Source organism: Sinohyriopsis cumingii, chromosome 1 (genome assembly GCF_028554795.1).
Source record: "Sinohyriopsis cumingii isolate HCF-2022 chromosome 1, ASM2855479v2, whole genome shotgun sequence".
NCBI lineage: Eukaryota > Metazoa > Mollusca > Bivalvia > Unionida > Unionidae > Sinohyriopsis > Sinohyriopsis cumingii.
The window spans coordinates 42,471,806-42,490,231 of record NC_142961.1 but is presented as its reverse complement, the minus strand read 5'-3'; the positions used below and the strand labels follow the sequence as shown (position 1 = coordinate 42,490,231).

The 18,426-nt window shown below is 34.9% G+C and overlaps 1 protein-coding gene across 2 annotated transcripts in view; it reads left to right on the top strand.

Annotated features, from left to right (window-relative positions):
* The window catches only part of LOC149806781 (uncharacterized), a 72,494-nt gene extending 59,943 nt beyond the window's left edge, over positions 1-12,551 (top strand). For both annotated transcript variants that reach the window (XM_089957502.1, XM_089957493.1), the window contains 2 exons: positions 3,849-4,131; positions 4,780-12,551. In XM_089957502.1, coding sequence (XP_089813628.1) covers positions 3,849-4,131; positions 4,780-4,935 — 439 coding nt within the window. In that variant the 3' untranslated portion in view covers positions 4,936-12,551. The remainder of the gene's footprint in view (positions 1-3,848; positions 4,132-4,779) is intronic.
* The last annotated feature ends 5,875 nt before the right edge of the window (positions 12,552-18,426 follow it).

Below are 18,426 nucleotides of genomic sequence, written 5' to 3'. Positions count from 1 at the left end.
GCAGTCTACATATTTCTCCAGAATGCTCATCTTCACATCCCAATCTTCCCAGCCCACAGGAAATTCCTGTAGTTTTGTCTGGGACAGACCTTCCAACTTTTGACTACTACTTTTAACCTAGCTTCCACTCCCAGAACTTTCACCAAGGTGATGGGTGTAAAAGTGGCTCATCTATGGTCCTTAGGGTTTCTATCCTTCAGGACTTTGATAACTGGTTGATTCACAGTCTTCAGACATGCCCTTCTGATGAATCTTTCTGTTGGGAGAAGGTTTCCTGTATAGGTGTAAACCCCAATCAGAAGTTGGTTCTGATCACTTCTCAAAATGTCATTGCATGGGGATGAATTTTCTCACCTGTCAAGGAACAGTCCATGTTTCTCACAATATAATCTAACAAACACTTGCTCTCTTAGCAAGACTGGATGAGAAGACTTCATTATCTGCTTGATTGAAGATACGAGGGAATTACAACTGAAGAGAGATGTACTGTATCAGCATACTGGGTCCCTTGTGCACAACACTGCTCAAATTCTCCACCTTCGCACCTGGCTCATATCCAGCTATCTGCCTCAGTTAAAAGGCAATCAGCTTCCATAGTTTACAATGAAAAGTGGAGAATTTTCTATTTTTGGTGCAAGTAGGAAATGTGTTAATCTGCTCTCGATTAATTGTAGTTGCAGACTTTCAGCTTTTTCTTTTCGACAGAAAAGATTGCTCAGTATCCACCATTAATGTCTGTAAAGCAGTCCTGTCATATAAACTTTAGTTCTTTGTGGGTTCCACTGTATGGCTGGATAGGTATCTTTCAGAGCTTGTCACAATGTCAGTTGTGAGCTTCAGAGACCAGTTTCTTGCAATATAATGTTTAGATAGATCCTTTTTTGTGTTTTTTGGTCATTGTGTAAATTTCCTTAAAAACTTTTGATCGGAACTTCCTTTTTAGACATTACCCCCAACTCTTGACCTTCTGTTAATGCATATATTCATTGCTAAATATAGCCTTAGCCTTATCTACAGATGTCCATGTGTGTTGCTAGCTTTACCTCTCTGTCCTTGTTGGCGTATGGAAGCATTTTAAGCCATGGTTTGGGAAACCCAGAGGCACTTACGCATTTCATATTAAAGATTTGTATTGGATGCAGTTGCAAGCATCCAGGCACTTAAAAATATTTAGCCAATAAAAGTATCCCTTACATAAAATTATAAATGTGAACTGTTAGTAGTTGTACAACCTGTATTTGGGAATTAACACTGAAAACGAGGTCATTTGTGGAAAGTTAAACAAAATGGCAACCTTCTTCGATTTGGATGATTTTGTTTTAAGGATTTTAAAGTAACAGCATTACAAATGATTCCAGATTCAAGATGAAAGATTGGGCATTAGTGCATGATCAGTTTCAACATGTGACATTTCAGCTTTTTCTGAATCTGACTTTGAAATTTGTGGCATTCTTGTATGTCGGAACATGTGGGGCCGATACATGTGGTCAACTTTACAGCTGATTTGGGGCCAACATTTCATTTGGATGAAAATATATGGGAAATAGTTTTGTCTTTTTCCTGTTTTTTGTGTGTTTTCTTTATAAAAAAGATTCATGAAGAGATTTTTGAGTCATTTGCAACTGAAACATAGATCTACTGAAAAGCTTGTTCATGAGAAGCCTGGTCATATGTGGTCACCTACTTCAGTTGCCGAAACAAACTGTAAAATTATTTCTAGGAATTCATGTTGTTTTTAGTATCGTACAAACTAAAATGATGTATAGACAGATTTCTTCAGACAGGATCATTGAAAACTTCTAAAGTTGCAGTAAAATAGTTGAAACGTCATGTAAAATAGTGTTGAGAAAATTGCTGTATTATTTATTGTAAACAAATATTGTGACAATTTTTTTAAAAATCATAAACATTGTGTGAATATAAACATTGATTCCTGATGATTACATACATTTTATGGTGGAAATGTGTGGCACAAAACTGTGGTGATGGTTTTTGTTGGGTTTTTTTTGTTTTGTTTCCGGGGGGGGGGGGGGTATTTTATTTTTCCTTCAGTTACATAGTTTGCATGTGGCAGGCAGCCATTATGATGCTTTTGGGTTCAGCCTACTAACAGCTGTTCATTGGCAGCCTGCATAACAAGCTTAGTAGCCAGGGTACTCAGTACTCACTGTAGGTAAAGAGTTGAGACAGACTCCCTAGCATTGCAATGAGTAGCCAGGATACTCAGTACTAACTGTAGGTAAAGAGTTGAGACAGACTCCCTAGCATTGCAATGAGTAGGACTGAAATTCATGCTTTGTCTTTGGAAAAAGGTTGTTTATGTTTCAGTGGTAACTATGATTCAGCCTCACTTCTTTGCCACCTGGGTTTCTGGCCAAGAACCTGCTACTTTCAGTAGCTCCTGTTCCTACAGAAATCCCCAGTCTCAGTTGTATCTGTGTTGGGTATGATAAAGATTATTCCATTGCACTGTTTGAGCTGTACGGTTATGTCTGGCTAAATCAAAAGAAGAAGAAAATTGCAGCCATCTTTTTCATGAATAAAGAGAGAATTATTGTTGTTGTTGTTGTTGTAGGGCTTAACGCCATTTTTCAGCACAAGATAGGCTATACATGGCGGCCAGTATTAATGGTGGAGGAAGAACCTGGAAAACCCCTGGAAAGAACCACCGACCCACGAGAAGCTACTGGCAAGCTTTCTCACATAACCACATTAGCCGAATCTGAGACTCGAACCGACGCAGACAGAGGTGAGATGGCAGTGATCCGTAACGGTGAGCGCTTTAGACCACTCGGCCACTCGGGGCCCCTAAAGAGAGAATTATGAAAAGAGTCTATCATTTTCTCACAGAGAAGGATCTCTCTTCCATGAAATCAAAGTACATTAGGTCAGGGCCATTGCTGCATCTTGGAACTTTTTAAATCATTCCATTTTGTATGATGTCATGAAAGCCACTTACTGGCAATTGCTCTTCACCTTTTTACCATTTTATCTTCAATCAATGATGCACCAGAGTGAGGGTATTTCTTTTATACTTTGAGACCGGTTGTATCAGTTCAGTAAAGTTTGCAGGTCGTCCTGACAGTAAGCTTAAAGTTCACTCAACAGCTTATCTTAGGCCATCGGCTTTCCACAGGCAGACAAAATCAGCAACACAGTAATAGCAGCTAATTAATTACTACTATTAAAATGTTGTTTTTTTAAGGGTTACAACTAACTGTAATTATTTAATACTTACCCGATTCCCTTCTTTCCTGTTTTATGTGCTTTCAGTCTCAGTACGAATCAAAGAAGTATGTTTTAATTGTTGGAAGTGGACTGAGGTATGAGACTTTGATCCTGTTGTTTTTTTTAATTATTATTGTTCTGTACTGCAATTTACTAATTGCAGGAGGGAATATTCACCTTGGACTGGAGCTTTGTAACATGAATTGCAGTAATAGCAGATAAATATTGCATCCTTAAAATTATTTTACTACCACCACTGAAAACCTACCCCTTCCCAGTTCCCAGCCCCAACCTCCCACTACAATTTGCTGTTTGAAAGTTGCATTAGAATTGGCATTATGCTGTGTTGCCTTGAATTGTAATTTTTGATTTAGGAATATGAGAAAACTAATCGTTGATTATGTTTTGGTATAGGATAGGAAACATCCACTCTGGATCAGTATTTTGCATGCAACACTCAAAGTCCTATCATCATGTCAGACATAAAATTTCTGACCCATGGTTGAATGTTTTTTATCCTATACTAGTGCATATAAAGGATTGTATTAGTCCTACCTTAGTTTTGGTCTGTATGAATAGGTTTCACTGTACTATCCTGTATATTTATATCCAATCATTAGTGTGAAGAGCCCTATTGACAACATGAAAATGGATGGAGTGGACAGCATCCACATTCATAAATCCACAGATTACATTGGAGACAGGTGTTTCATCCGCTGGACAGAAGTTTTCTTTATTGATACTGAGGATAGGGCCTCTGGCAAATGGGAGCCTGTAGATCTGAGTCGGCTTGCAGAAACCCTTGCTTCAGCATGCTGCATAGCTCTCACTCCTCACCTGGAGAAACTACAGGAGTCCTCACTCACCAGGATTGGATTGAGAGTCACAATTGACTCTGAAAGAGTAAGTGTTCAGTTTACTAACGGTGATCCACATCACAATATTGATTTTTTTGCAATTCATTTCCTTATTTTTAGTCACCTAGATCACTGTACAAAAATCTTGTTCTTTAATAAGCCATTGATTAGCTATTTTTAGAAGACCTAATTTATTAATAATCAAAGTTCAGCCTTTGATTATCGTAAAATAAAATTCCTTCTGCTGCAGTAAGATTTCTTGTTTCAAACCTCATTGATTAGCAAAACAAAATGTGATAGTCTACCCATTTCTTTACAAAACAAACTGTCCAATTGGTTTTGAAGCACATTATTTTTTGCACTTCATTTCCTGTCTCAGTAACAGGCATATGCCTGCAATGAATTTAGTACTTTACAGATTGATCAAGAATATTTGCTTCACAAGTCTTGTCTGCAAATTCATAGAGCACCTGCTATTAGAGAAATTTTGTAGTATTAAGATAATGTAGTTCCATATTATTACAGTGGATTATGACTTGTATTAGCGAAAATACCAAAGGAGCAATACTTATATGTATTCCTCCCTAATAAAACGTAGTGACAATAATTTAGGACTAAATAATTATGAGAAATTCTAGATTTACGGTAAGATTGTCCACTGCCCTATAACAAAAGAATTTAATTTTTTATATAGGTTGGTTATGAAGTGGGTGCAAATGGAAGCTGTTTGACTGATCTGTATATGAATGACCTAGACAACGAACTTATCCCAGTGATCCACAGTGTAGCCCAACAGAATCATGAAGGTGCAATTGTGCTAGAACTGATCTTTCACATCATGGATTGCTGAGTCTGTAATATTCTGTGTAAAATCATTACTAGTCTAGTTGATTGTGTGCTGTGCTTAACTTCTCAAAATCTGAAACTTGAAGTTGTAGCGATTATATTCACACTGAATATGAATCAAGGATTGGAAAAGAGTTTGTAGGAGAATGTGACAGTTAAGAGAGAATTGGAAGAGAAAGAAGACTTGAACTGGGAATTATTGATAGAAAATATTATGATGTGCTCTTCCCTACCACCTGGTATGGAATAACCTGAAACTTTCACAATGTTCTCCTGTTAACTTAGATTATGCTTAAGTCGATATGGTGAATGTAGTGCAGGCCAGGTGTGTCCTCTTGATACAAAACTTGCGTGACATTTCTAAGAAGCTTTGCATGAAAAGTCAAAAGATAGTTGTTGCTATCTACGTTTTTATTCTCATAGAACAGTATTTGGGAAAACTGTAAATATGAATATTACAGACTGATTATATGACATAGGTGATCTAACGTTTAATAAATCCATGTCATATTTTTATATTAGATTTGTGTAATATTGCGTCATATTGTCACAAAAAACATCAAGCATTTCTACAAGATAACATCACTCTGTTCAATGCATCAATAAGCACTTTGGTTTTACCTCTCTATTTTTATTAATGCCAAACAGAGTTCTACGTTTTTGCTCATTTCATGTTAAATGCACACAACTCATTGAATGACTTTAATGCTTTGTGGCCAATTCACACAGAAGATAGAAATGTCTTCAAAGTGTTTCATGTTTAAAATATTGTATGAAATGAGTACATGATGTAAGATCCTTGATGGATCATATGTGGTAGTTATATACAGAATTTAGCAAAGGTCCAGCAAACCGTTACGGATGGTTTTATAGGTACTGTGAGTGTGTATATTACATGCTCTTGTGTCTTGTAAAATCCTTGACTGAAAATTTTATGAATTTCTTTGCCGAATTTCATGCAATTGTTCTCATGACAATTTTGTAATATGACATTATTGTTTTTCTCCTTCAGAATTATCTAAAAACTAGTTTATTTATTTTGTTTGCTCGTGAAACAGCTGTCCCAAAACCAAATCATAGTAACAGATCATTAATGGTTATTGTGATTATTGACATTTGAATTTTAAATAAGTGGAGTAGGTCACAAGGAAAACTTTGTAGAAAAATTAGTATCGTGAAAAGGAAAAGAAAAATCGCATTGTAATTCATAGGCAGATTTTTTCTAGAAAATCATATCTTGAAAGATTCACAAGTTTACTTGTATTTCCCATCACAGTGATGATTTCCTGCCTAGTTTATTTTAGACTGAACAACTAGTTTGTTTTGTACATTACATATTCCCTTCAAATCACAAACTGATATGGTATGTCATACAACTTCTTCTCTTCATGGTCTTTGATTATTTAATATTACAGAAAAATATGTTGAAGAAACATAAAGCTTGGCATAAAGACACAGAATAAAGGGATTTTTTTTCCCACTGGGATTATCAGTAGTAGCAAGGGTTACAGTGGAGTTTAGTGAATATATATATATATATATAGAAGAAGCAGTACTGCAGCTTGAAATAAATAGCACTCCACCCAAAATGCCTGCACCACAACCTCCGCTGTAAACTCCTCTGCTTTCATAAACTTAAGAGATTAGTAACTTTATATAAAAAGAAGTAATTATCTATATGCCTTGCTGGTTAAAATTGATCAAAGGCATTACTACAAGCAGTCCATCCTGGAAGAGTCTATGTGTTGAAAGTTCACTACTCGAAAGATATAAAAAAATTTCTTCTTCTTTCTGCCACATGAAATAATTTCAAAAGCCAGATTTTTCTGAGCATAAACCAGATTTTCCTAAAATCCAAATGCAACATTAAACTTTGACATTTCACAACATGGTGTTTATGGCTATCAGCAGCAAAATGCATGAAAATTGGAACCTATGAAAATTTGTGAAGTTACAGTACATTACTTTTTTACTTTATATTTTTTTTTATTTGCCTATTTATCAAAAATAGAATTTGATACAATTTTGTGTTTCAAATGTTACACAGCACAGGTAGTTAACAAAATATGGAAAAGGTTCAACGAAGTACTCCGTCAAAACTTTTGGAAGGCCTTGAATAATCATTTTTTTTAAAAACCTCCTGGACAAAACAAATATGTCAAAGTGAGGGTCTAAATTTGTGAACACCTTAGACAAGTAGCATGTAAAATGTAATAAATTGAAAAGTGATACTTTGCATTTCCAATTTTTTTGGTATTAATTTAATTCTCTCAAATATTTTAAATTAGACATTTATTTAGTTTTAATTTATATGAAGAGTTACACAGTCTTGAAAAGTGTTTGAATTTGAGTTCATGTCCAAAACGTTGGAATATTACTTGAATTTGAGTTCATGTCCAAAACATTGGAATAGTACTTGAATTTGGGTTCATGTCCAAAACATTAGAATAGTACTTGAATTTTTGTTTATGTGCGAAACATTGGAATAATACTTGAATTTGAGTTCTCATCCAAAATATTGGAATAGTACTTGAATTTGAGTTCATGTCCAAAACATTGGAATAGTACTTGAATTTGGGTTCCTGTCCAAAACATATTGGAAAAGGAATTAAGACATAAGAAAGTTCTGTAGTCCTTTAAGAAAGCTTTAATTGGGCAAATAAACTTGCTATAACTGCCAAACTGAAATAGATGAGATGTCTCCACCCTACCTCATACCACCAAGACCCACAGCTGTTGTCTTTATCTACCATATATACTCACCCATAAGTCAAGTCTAATTGCAAACAAAAAGAAAAACAGTCCCTGATCTACCATTACATTATGTGGCAGCAGATCAAGGGCTCTGTTGTTTGTTCTTCTGACTACTAACAAACTGCATAGACTCGGACCTGTTTGCACAATTATACATTGGCAGATCTAGGTATGTGCAGATAACAGTTAGACTCGACTTTCAAGCAATAATATATGGGAGACCTTGTTATAAAAACTTTTCTTTGCAGTTCTTGTCAGTGAATAAAATACTGAATTCAGAGATTAAATATCTGTATGAACAATGTATATTTATGCACCACTACTGCCAGATTTTTAATTCTGTTGATTATAGACGTGACTATTACAATTGTTTAGAATTGTTCATCTGTTTGCAGTTTTACTCACTTAGATTATAAAAGAGTCAGTCTTGATCATGTGATATTTGTCTTTGTCATTAAATGATATGACATCAAGTCTTTATTGATATTACATTGTTACCTAGAAAGGTGATTTTTTTCCACTAGTTTTCTTGACATGTAAACCTTTTTATTACATATACTACTAACATGTTAGATAATAATGGTGTGCAGAAAGTAATCAGTCCACTTTACGAAATAGAAGCTGTCAGCTTGCTTTTTTATCTGAACTCAATTTTAAAAAAAAAGAAAACTTATCTGTCCATATTGTTATCTTTAAGTCTAGTTTTTCCTTATAAATTTTACTTGATTATGATTTGACAAGAGAAAAAATGTAAAATGTTTTGTTCTTGTGAAATTATAAGTATTATTTTTATCTTATAACTTGCACCAAAGGCCCTAATAATGTGAAAGTGGTAGACTGTACCTGTAACTAAAGCATTGCTGTCCAGAAAAACCTAAATGCACATTTGAATTATAAGGGTATTTGTGATTCTCATAATCAATTTTTGTAGGTATCAATTTTCATGGTTTTAGGAACAAGAAAAAATTTGAAACTTTTTGCCATAACTAAAATACCTGGATGGAGGAGTGGATCATATCGTTTCTGCAGAAGAATCGTTGTTGGATATTTAGATTAGTGGTTTGTAGCAACCATTAAAGTCACAAAAATAGGAAGATAAAGATAGTGATCAATTTGCATCTATGTATGTGTCATGGGTGGTTGTGTCATCTGAGACACTTACTTGTACATCTCACTGGCACATCTCTCCTCTGTTGCAGATCAGCCAATGTGGATATGTGAGATAGATTACCACTAGCTTCCCATATGGCAGAGGTTCTTCCCAAGGTCTTCCCAGGTCCTTTCTCCTCCAAATATACCTACTGCCATGTATAACCCATGTGTTTAAAAAATGGCATTAAATCCCACAACACCAAAACAAATCAAATTTGTTGATTCATAAATAGTTCTGTCCATACATACATCCAGACTCATAAGGTTTGTTATACTCCAGTGGTCAGTTTTTCAAATGCTTTTGGTTACCAAGTCCTGTTTCTTGGTATAATGATACATTTAGATGTATAACATCGTATTAAAGAATAGGTGGGCTCAACATGCAGGCCATGGCCATCTTCTTTTCCTGTACTGACTTAAATATGTTTCTCTAAACAACATGCAACAAAAAAAAGAGAGCTATTGGGCTCTGAGTTGTATGAAGAAACAATGCAAATATACGCCTGTGCTTCATGAAGAAAAAAAAGATCTTGTTACACATTTTGTTTTAAAATGTGAAGTCTTAAGCATTTTTTCAGTAAGTTTGTATTTTCTGGTGATTTTGTTAAAGCATTCAAACCAAACAGGTTTTTGGAGGTTTGAAATATCCTTTTCAAGCATAGCATATTGTGAAAAATAAAGACATGTGCAATAAGATGAGTATTTCTCTCTCATCTACAAAGCATAGGCAAGACGTACAATCACTTTACAGCAGTAAGCAGGTGCATCAGTGATTTTAAGGTTTTTTGTGAAAGTTTTGATTTTATCTTGTTGCATATGCCATCATCATGCTTCATTGATGCATTTCCATTGAGAATTCCCATTTTCTGAGATAAAAAAAAGGATTACAGTGACCTACTTCTCACATTCCAATGCCTATATTTGGTATTGATGTTATTACATTAGTGGATCAGGCGAGATATTGAGTTCCTTGCAATAGTTCAATCTGGTATTTAAAATTAATATGAATACTATTGTTGTCATATGCATATGAAATTTTTTAAATTCTTCGATTATCATGCTAGCAATTATTACAGTTATGGTCATATAGATATATATATAATTTATACTTTAGTTTTTTGAAGATGGGCGTTATGTTGTAACCAGTACGTGATAAGAGGTAAATAGTTGAAGGCACTGCTTCTCAAGTTAATATCTAGTCATTATAATATGTTTGTATGGATTAGCAGATCCTTAAAGCAGTGTCCCTAAGGTTAAATCACCTTGTATTTCAACTGATTTCACTACAATGTTCCTAAGGTTAAATCACCTTGTATTTTCAGTTGATTTTTCTATAAGTATTCTAAACAATTTTTTTTTATTCTGGATGACATCCAGATTAGACAGCCATCTCATCATACATTGATCATCTAAAAGCACCTTGATGTAAGATGATCCATTCTATAACATGGGGATTACTATGAACCCAATATACTGGGTGAATAAAAGTTTTTAATTTTAATTTATATATATTTTCTCATAATTTTTGTTCTTAGTTTGTTATAACCCTTTTCACAATTGCTATCACAATCGGACTTTGTATACAACATGCCTATTATTGCATGTATAATGCCTTGTTTTAAGTGTATCCCAGTGTGGTTGTGTGTGGAGGAGGAGCTCACCTATTAAGTAGTACACTTTTGGGATGCCTTTGAACTTCACTGTAAAAAAAGATTACCATATTAAGTACTGTTCAAAGTGTCAGTTCAAATTCAAGATTATTTTATACATGTGTAGTGGAGCTTGTTTAGACTTGTCATTGATATTATCTCATCGTTAGGAAGTAGTATTTTGGAATGACATGGTTTGTATAGCACAAACTTTTGATCATCTTGTACTTTATTCTTGATCTACAGAAAATTTGTTTACTAATGTAAATAAGACGTATTTATTCAACAAACAATTTGAAATTCAGTCTGTAAAAATCTCTGGCAAATAAAACTTATTTCTGTCATTTTGATTATTTTCTTTTGGCAAATATAACTTTTATGATTGTTGCCAAATTAATTAATATTTGTTTTTGTACAAGTCTTTGATAACATTGGGAGTTGTTCCATACATTTTTGAGATTTTGTAAATGCAAAGAGTTACAACCAAGATTATTAAAGATTTGCATTTCCACACATTTATGTTTTAAGTAGCATTTACTCAGAATGTTCATTGTTTAGATTTTCCTCCAAATTATAATCCTGTGTGTGTGTGTGTGTGTGTGTGTGTGTATATAGCAAGAATACGACCAGAAATGGATGATGAAGAATATGAGGACAGATGCTAATTGTATCCCACATGCATTAGTACATGGTGAAACATGCTGTATATACTCCAATATAAGTCAGATCCAGCTGCAACCAGTATAGACAAAGATCTGCCACTGCATAATTTACCAGCAGAACTGGGTCTGTGCAGTTTGTATATACTAATCAGTAGAACAACATAGACCCAGATCTGCTGGCACTTTATATGATGGTGCAACTTTTACTTGAGTATATATGGTAAGCAACACATTTTCAGCAGCTTTGTCAATGATAAAATTGTGTTTTGGTTACGAGTTTGTGCAAGTCAGATGGGGGGAGTTTATAATGGCACAGTGCACAAGCAAATTACCACATTCCATGAAACCTTTAAACAAAATTAGTAAACAATAAATGTACAGCAGTTGGGTAACCTGTTACAGACTTTTCATTTGACAGATTTGCGCCATATGGCCATTTATTTGTGTGCACAGCAGTCCTGGCAAAAATTGGCTAACAATTATTGTTATGGAGAGAATCTTAAGTGTGTCATATGAATCACACTGAAATTTTGATGTTATAAATTTTGCCTGACCTTTAAATATACTTTATATCTGCAAAAGCTCATCTCCTCTCTCTCTCTCTCTCTCATTATAATAAAAAAGACATAAACATTACACCTGTTCTGACATAACAAGTAGCTTGATACCAACATTGAAAAGTGTTTATTTTAATGGTAAGCTATGTCTTTTTTTAAAGTATCAAGTTGAAAATTACCTGAGTAATGGTGGCTTTTATTTTTAGCCATCTTAGTCATTTTCTTATTTTCTTAGAAATGAAAATGTGTTAAGGAACAAAAGGACACTATGCATAGATTTATTTTGTGCCAATCAGATTGTATATATAACTTTTAATGAAAATCAAATATTTTGTTTAAATGCAGGATCATTGGAAGATACGAAAATACTAAAATCGATATAACAAAAAAAATTCACACTAAAGTGAAACAAATCCTCATCATCTCCCATTTCAGAATTAGGGTGATAAGACTATAGAGACCCACCCACGTCTTTTTATACATATTGTAAGGACCAGTCTATTTTTAGGAATTCTTTTTTATGAGTATAAACTTGGGGCATTGAACCTATAGTTGGTGTGTGCATTTTACTTTCATTATCATCTGTGCTTGCATTTGTTAATTGATCCATGTTGTTGGCACTAAGTACATGTACCTCATTATGTTAATTGTTGTATGTTGGATATATGTTGATTTTATTGATAACTTGTGGAGTAAAAGAAGTTTGTAACTTTGTATGTTGTTACTGGAGTGTAGATACATTCATTTTCATTGTTTATTTGTTACACGATTGACAGAGGCTACTGTTATTATTCCAGAGATAAATATTTTATGATATTCTGATATAAAGCTTGTGCCAGTATAATACCCACATTTTCTGTTATACTTCTTGTGAGGAAAAAGATCCCTAAACTTGAAAGAACTTTTCATTTTCAGGAAGACCTTGGGGCTACATTTCTCCTCCATTAAAGGGATTTGCATTTTACTTACAATCATTGAGGCAGAGCTAATATTGTTATGATCATTTCCATCTTTCCGTTAACAGTTCGATTTTTGTGTTCTGGCTCATACACCTTCACGAAATCTTGCAGATGGGTTGACATACAGCTGGTGAAGAATCCTGTTGACTTTGGGCTTACGGTTTAAAGTCATTTAGTGCTTTAAAAAAAAACAGCAAACCATTCCTGTCATCCACATATAAGGCATTTTAAGCTGATTCAACATTAAGTGTAGCAGCACAAGTAAAAGCAATGAAGGACAAGCAAAATGCTCGAGTTACTGGCCTTGCAGGACAAGTAACCAACTGAAATTAATTTTTTTAGCTCTGTTACTGCATCCTACCAGGGCAAATTGATTTCCATAAAATGACTTGTAGGGTTCTGCTTCACATAGCTTCCAAAAGAAATTACAGGTGGTTTACTTTAAAGGAGACCGAAAAACCCCTATTGATTTGGGATCAGAAGGCCAAAAAGTCAAGGCAACTATGACCAACCAGAGTAAATTGTTTCTATGTATAACTTGAGTTCTGCATGACATACCAGCACCAAACACTGTAGATCTGTTGACTAGTAAAATATACGGACGCTAAATAGATTGAGATTGGTGGGTATCAAAATATTAAAGATTAAAGCCACAATGGTGTTAGAAAGTCAAACGGTTTTCACACAGTTACATGAATTCTCCTAAAGATACCTTCACCAAAACTTGATATGTTGCCCTTTGATGATGCTAGAAACCTGTTTAATAATTAAACATCCAATGGTCAGAGATCAAGGTCACTCATCTAAAAAAAAGAGAATAACCTTTGGGGTTTCTATGGATGAACCTTCACCAAACTTTACAGGATGATTGATTTAAAAATTAAAAGGTTAGGTTTAAAGTAACCTTGACAAGACAGGTAGCAGGAATATTGTGTACTTTTTGCAGTATTCTTTTTAAGGTAAGAACTTAATTGATTAAGATTGGTAAGACTGTCTTTGAAAGGCATCGTTTATATGGACATAAATATTTGTATAAAAACTAAATGAAAGTTAGTTGCATAATCTATAATATGCAAAACTAGGGAGGTCGTGGGTTCGAACCCCGGCCGAAACATACCCAAGACTTAAAAAATGGTACTAACATCTGTCTGCTGGGTGGGACATCATGCTTCATGTCTGCGGCATGATGCCCCAGTGCTAGACATCACTATGAACTGTTACACTGCATACATCGTAGCGATATGACTGAAAAATTGTTAAAGCTATGTTAAAAATAGTAATCACACACACACATTAGAAAATTACCGAGTTTTAAATATTTTTTAAATTCGGAATCTTGAATTATCATGATTTTTGGTAATGCAGCACAGATTGTATTAAACCCAATTTTATATATTTTGGTTTAGGAGTTGTTTTGTTTTGTACATAGAAACAAAGATGTCCAGCCAAGATTTATACATGAATATAGATTTATAAAATAAAAATGCAAGTGACACTTGTGTTGCAAATAAGAATTATCTTAATGAATTTGTGAATTTGTAAAATAAATTTCAATGTATTTAAACAATGAGTAACCTAAGAATCAAGCAATATGTTACATTAGTTCATCTCTTGTGCTTTTCTCCACCATATTTCAATATCCATGTAATCTGACTTTTGCCCTCAATGTGTTGCAGTTACAACGCAGTTCTTGCAAAGATCTTAAATATTACCAATCTTACAATGGAGCCATTTGCTTGTAGTCTTAAAAAAAGGTTGATACTCACATACGTCGATGGTCGGGAATGATAGACAATATGAGAATAATTAAGGGCGAGCTTAACTGTTCGAAACGGGTCTGAACTTCATTTTAGGAGTGTATCCTTAGAAAATCGCAGATAATTCAGTGAATACGGTTAAGCTCTGTGAATTATGGGGCTTTGGACCGTTGCACAAGTTCCGTCACATATTCGGTATGTAGTGACATGTAGGGGCGGGAAAATGGAGGGGATGGATGAATCGGTTACAGTCACATTTTTGTATTGTGATGGTCAACTGTGGGTACTACTAAGCATGTACAAAGAAATTATTATATAGCACACATCTAAGGCATCTAACAATGTAGTGATTAAAGTGATGTTGAGATTGACTCGTTCAGCTGCAAGAAAATTGATATTCTGTTTTAGAACAAAAGACTATTTTTCTTTAGTCACTTGAAGATGACATCTTATTAAATGAAAATGGGATTATCATTTTCATTGGAACTTCAATGGCATTATAAAGCTGGTACCATATGCAAGTGTCGGTTGTCCTTCGTTTGATTCTAGTACCCATTTATGCGGTCATCTCGAGTCATTTTGCACTGTCAGTTTTGTATGTATTAATACTTAAACTACACTGAATTTTTGCTATCTTTCAATAAGTCATTACCATTTGTTCTTATCACAGGCGATTGATATTTAAGTGAAAAAGTCTTGTCATGATTGACCTCGCTTGGCGCTCAGCATTAAGAGGTTGTGCTAGGACTGGTGTGCCCGGTGTCGGGATAATGTGACTGGGTGGAACTTGATTCTACTTGTCTGCGGTATGATGCCCTAGAGCTAGACATCACTGAAAACTTTCACACTGGAGACATCGTAGTGATATGACTGAAAAATTGTTATAGCAACGTTAAAATCAAAATCACACACGTCATGATTAATGACTTTTGTAAGGAAACATGTCTATTAATGTTTTTAATATCTTTAAACATTTGGAACATTAGTTTTATCTCTTGTACAGTCACGTGATGAGTTTTGCAGTCCAAACAGGCTGTTAGATCTAAAAAGAAGTAAATTTGCATTGTAAAAGTATAAATTATTGAACAATGGGGGCAGCTTGTATTGCTCATTGTTTCCTCATCTGGGCGTATCTACAAGTCACCTTATTTTATGGCCTGCATCTGCTGTCCGTCCATCAGTCAGTAATTGCTTATTACCACTATGGATGCTATATTTCTGATCCGATTTTGATCTTGCTTGGAACAAGGGGTTATATAATCAAGATCTTAGAAGTGTTCGATAATGAGATTAATGAATATTAATTAGCTGATCTTGCATCTGATTGGAAGACTTTGTTACCTCACAGGGAGCTACATTTCTGTTCTGATTTTAAGCAGACTTGAAATATAGACATCGTTATTATCTCCAACGATGAAGATAATGTGCGATATCCCCCCCACACACACACACACATTAATGAGACGATCTTGCATCTGATTAACCAAACTTGTTACCATTCAGAAAGCCATATTTCTTATTCGATTTTAATCCAGCTTTTGCTATAAGCTCATATTGTCAAGATGTGGGGAACGTTTGATAATGAATGTGAGATGATCTTGAATCTGACAGTTTCTTACCACTTTGAGGTCATATTTTTGATTCGATTTCAATCCAACTTGAAGTACGAGTTTTTATATGATCAAGATCTCGGATGATTTTGTTAATTAGCGAAGTCCACACTTCAGTGAAGTGATATTGCATCTGATTTGCGTCAGATCCGATTTTGTTTCAACTTGGAATACAATATTATATCGTCATGGTCATCGAGATCTTGGATGAATTGGATAATGACCGAAGATTAATGAGAGGTTAGTGTTAGGACTGGTCGGCCTTGTATCAGGATAATGTGACTGGGTGGGACATCATGCTACATGTCTGCGGCATGCTGCCTCGGTGCTAGACATTACTATAAACTGCCACACTGCAGACATCGTAGCGATATGACTGAAGCATTGTTAAAGCTACGTTAAAAATCAAAATCACACACACACACACACATGCTATATACTTGTATCATCAAGATGTCCAAAGTGTTTTATTATACGCATTATGTACGCATATAAATGAGGGGATCTTGCATTCTATTAGTTGACCTTATTACCACTCGGGAGACTATTTCCGATTGCATTTCGATCACACTTACAATATAAACTTGCATCATCAGGATCTTGGACAGATTGGATAATGAGTGAGATCCGTGCTTGTTAATGAGGTGATCTTGCATCTGATTGTCTCGGCTTGTAACCGCTCCATCTTCGCTAGCCATGATTCCAATATGTTAGCCTATTTACACCTTGGCGGGTCCCCGAGTGGTCTAAGGCGGTCTCCGTTACGGATCACTGCCATTTCACTTCTTTCTGCGTGGGTTCGAATCTCGGATTCGGCCATTGTGGGTATGTGATAAAGCTTGCCAGTAGCTTCTCGAGGGTCGGTGGTTCTTTCCAGGGATTTCACGGGTTCTTCCTCCACCATTAATACTGGCCGCCATGTATAGCCTATCATGTGCTGAAAAATGCCGTTAAACCCTACAAAAAACAACAACAAAAATCTACACCTTGGCGGATCGATCTGATATTGCAGTGATTCGGGTCTGTGGATTTCACTAGATGAGGTGGCAGGCCACCGCATCCCATCAAAATCAAGTTCAAATTTAAACACGGTTTCTACATGATCGAGACCAGAAGAACACATAGCTGGAATGGACTCATAAAATAAGCAATTTTATTATATGTTCATTTTTTTCTCCGTTACCTTTGTACTGCCAGAATCGTTCAGCTTTTTACGATATTGAATTCGCGCTCAACTTTATATTGCACTATTAAAAGAACTACTTTCTATTGTAAACAAACAATGGACGCGGACGCCAGCACTTTTGATTTGTAAACAAATCACGTACACTCACGCTGTAGGCGGTTTAAGTTTTGGTTGATTAAATTTGTTTCTGAATGAACTAAAACAGATGTTTCGTGGACTGCCATATAGCAGTTGCTTTGCCACATTTCGCATTAACTTTTGTTACTATGTTTCGGATTTAGGCGGGCGATAGACGCCATATTTCATAAAATTGTCAGGTTCGCACAAATACCATGCAAGTGACAAGGCATAAACTGTCTTCTTTAGTGGTAATAAGGAATGGCAAAAAATATACTTACTGTTTTACATCATGCATTTCCGCAAAATGTATTTTCCTAGTTCTGCAAATTCGAATTACATGGGGCATGTCATGAGTTCTCAAGCTTGATTACACTTTTCGAAATTGTATTGTAATTTTGACTATATTCCAAGTGCAAGCACATCCTCCTTACTGCACTCAAAATGAAATAAACATTATATTCAATTGCGTCCTTTTGAGAATTGCAATTGAAAGACTTCATATTTTCCCCCACATTATGATTTTAACATTCAGTGACAGAACAGAAACACGCTTGCTGATGTCAACACGATGCTCCGTCGCCTCCGAAGTCCGATGTACTTCATGTAGAATTGGTATAGATGAAACCAGTGCACAAACAAAATTTCTTAGAAGCGACAAATACAAAAATATACTCATTCCAAATCAATGTTGTTGCAGTGCGCATTCATTCACAATATGATTCCAAATTTAAATTCTAAGTAGACCAAAACTCCATTTTCTTTCGAAAGTTATGTCTAGCACGCGACTAAATTCAAATTTATCTGGGCGGAGTTATGTATGCATTAATAATGTTGTTGTGTAATGATGAATTTGCGCTTGTGTATTTCGTTTTGAATACGGCATACATTCAGTTACTTTGTTTCTTGTAGTGTATTTTTGTTTATATAATTAAGCCTTAGGTAAAATAAGAAAATGAGCATATAATAAAAAGGTTACTGCATTTGTATGTGAAAATATGATCTCGTTTTGTCAGATGGATATACTTCACTCCCAAGGTCATGCAGTATTTCCATCCGAAAAACTCGTTCATATTTTCCCATACAAATGCA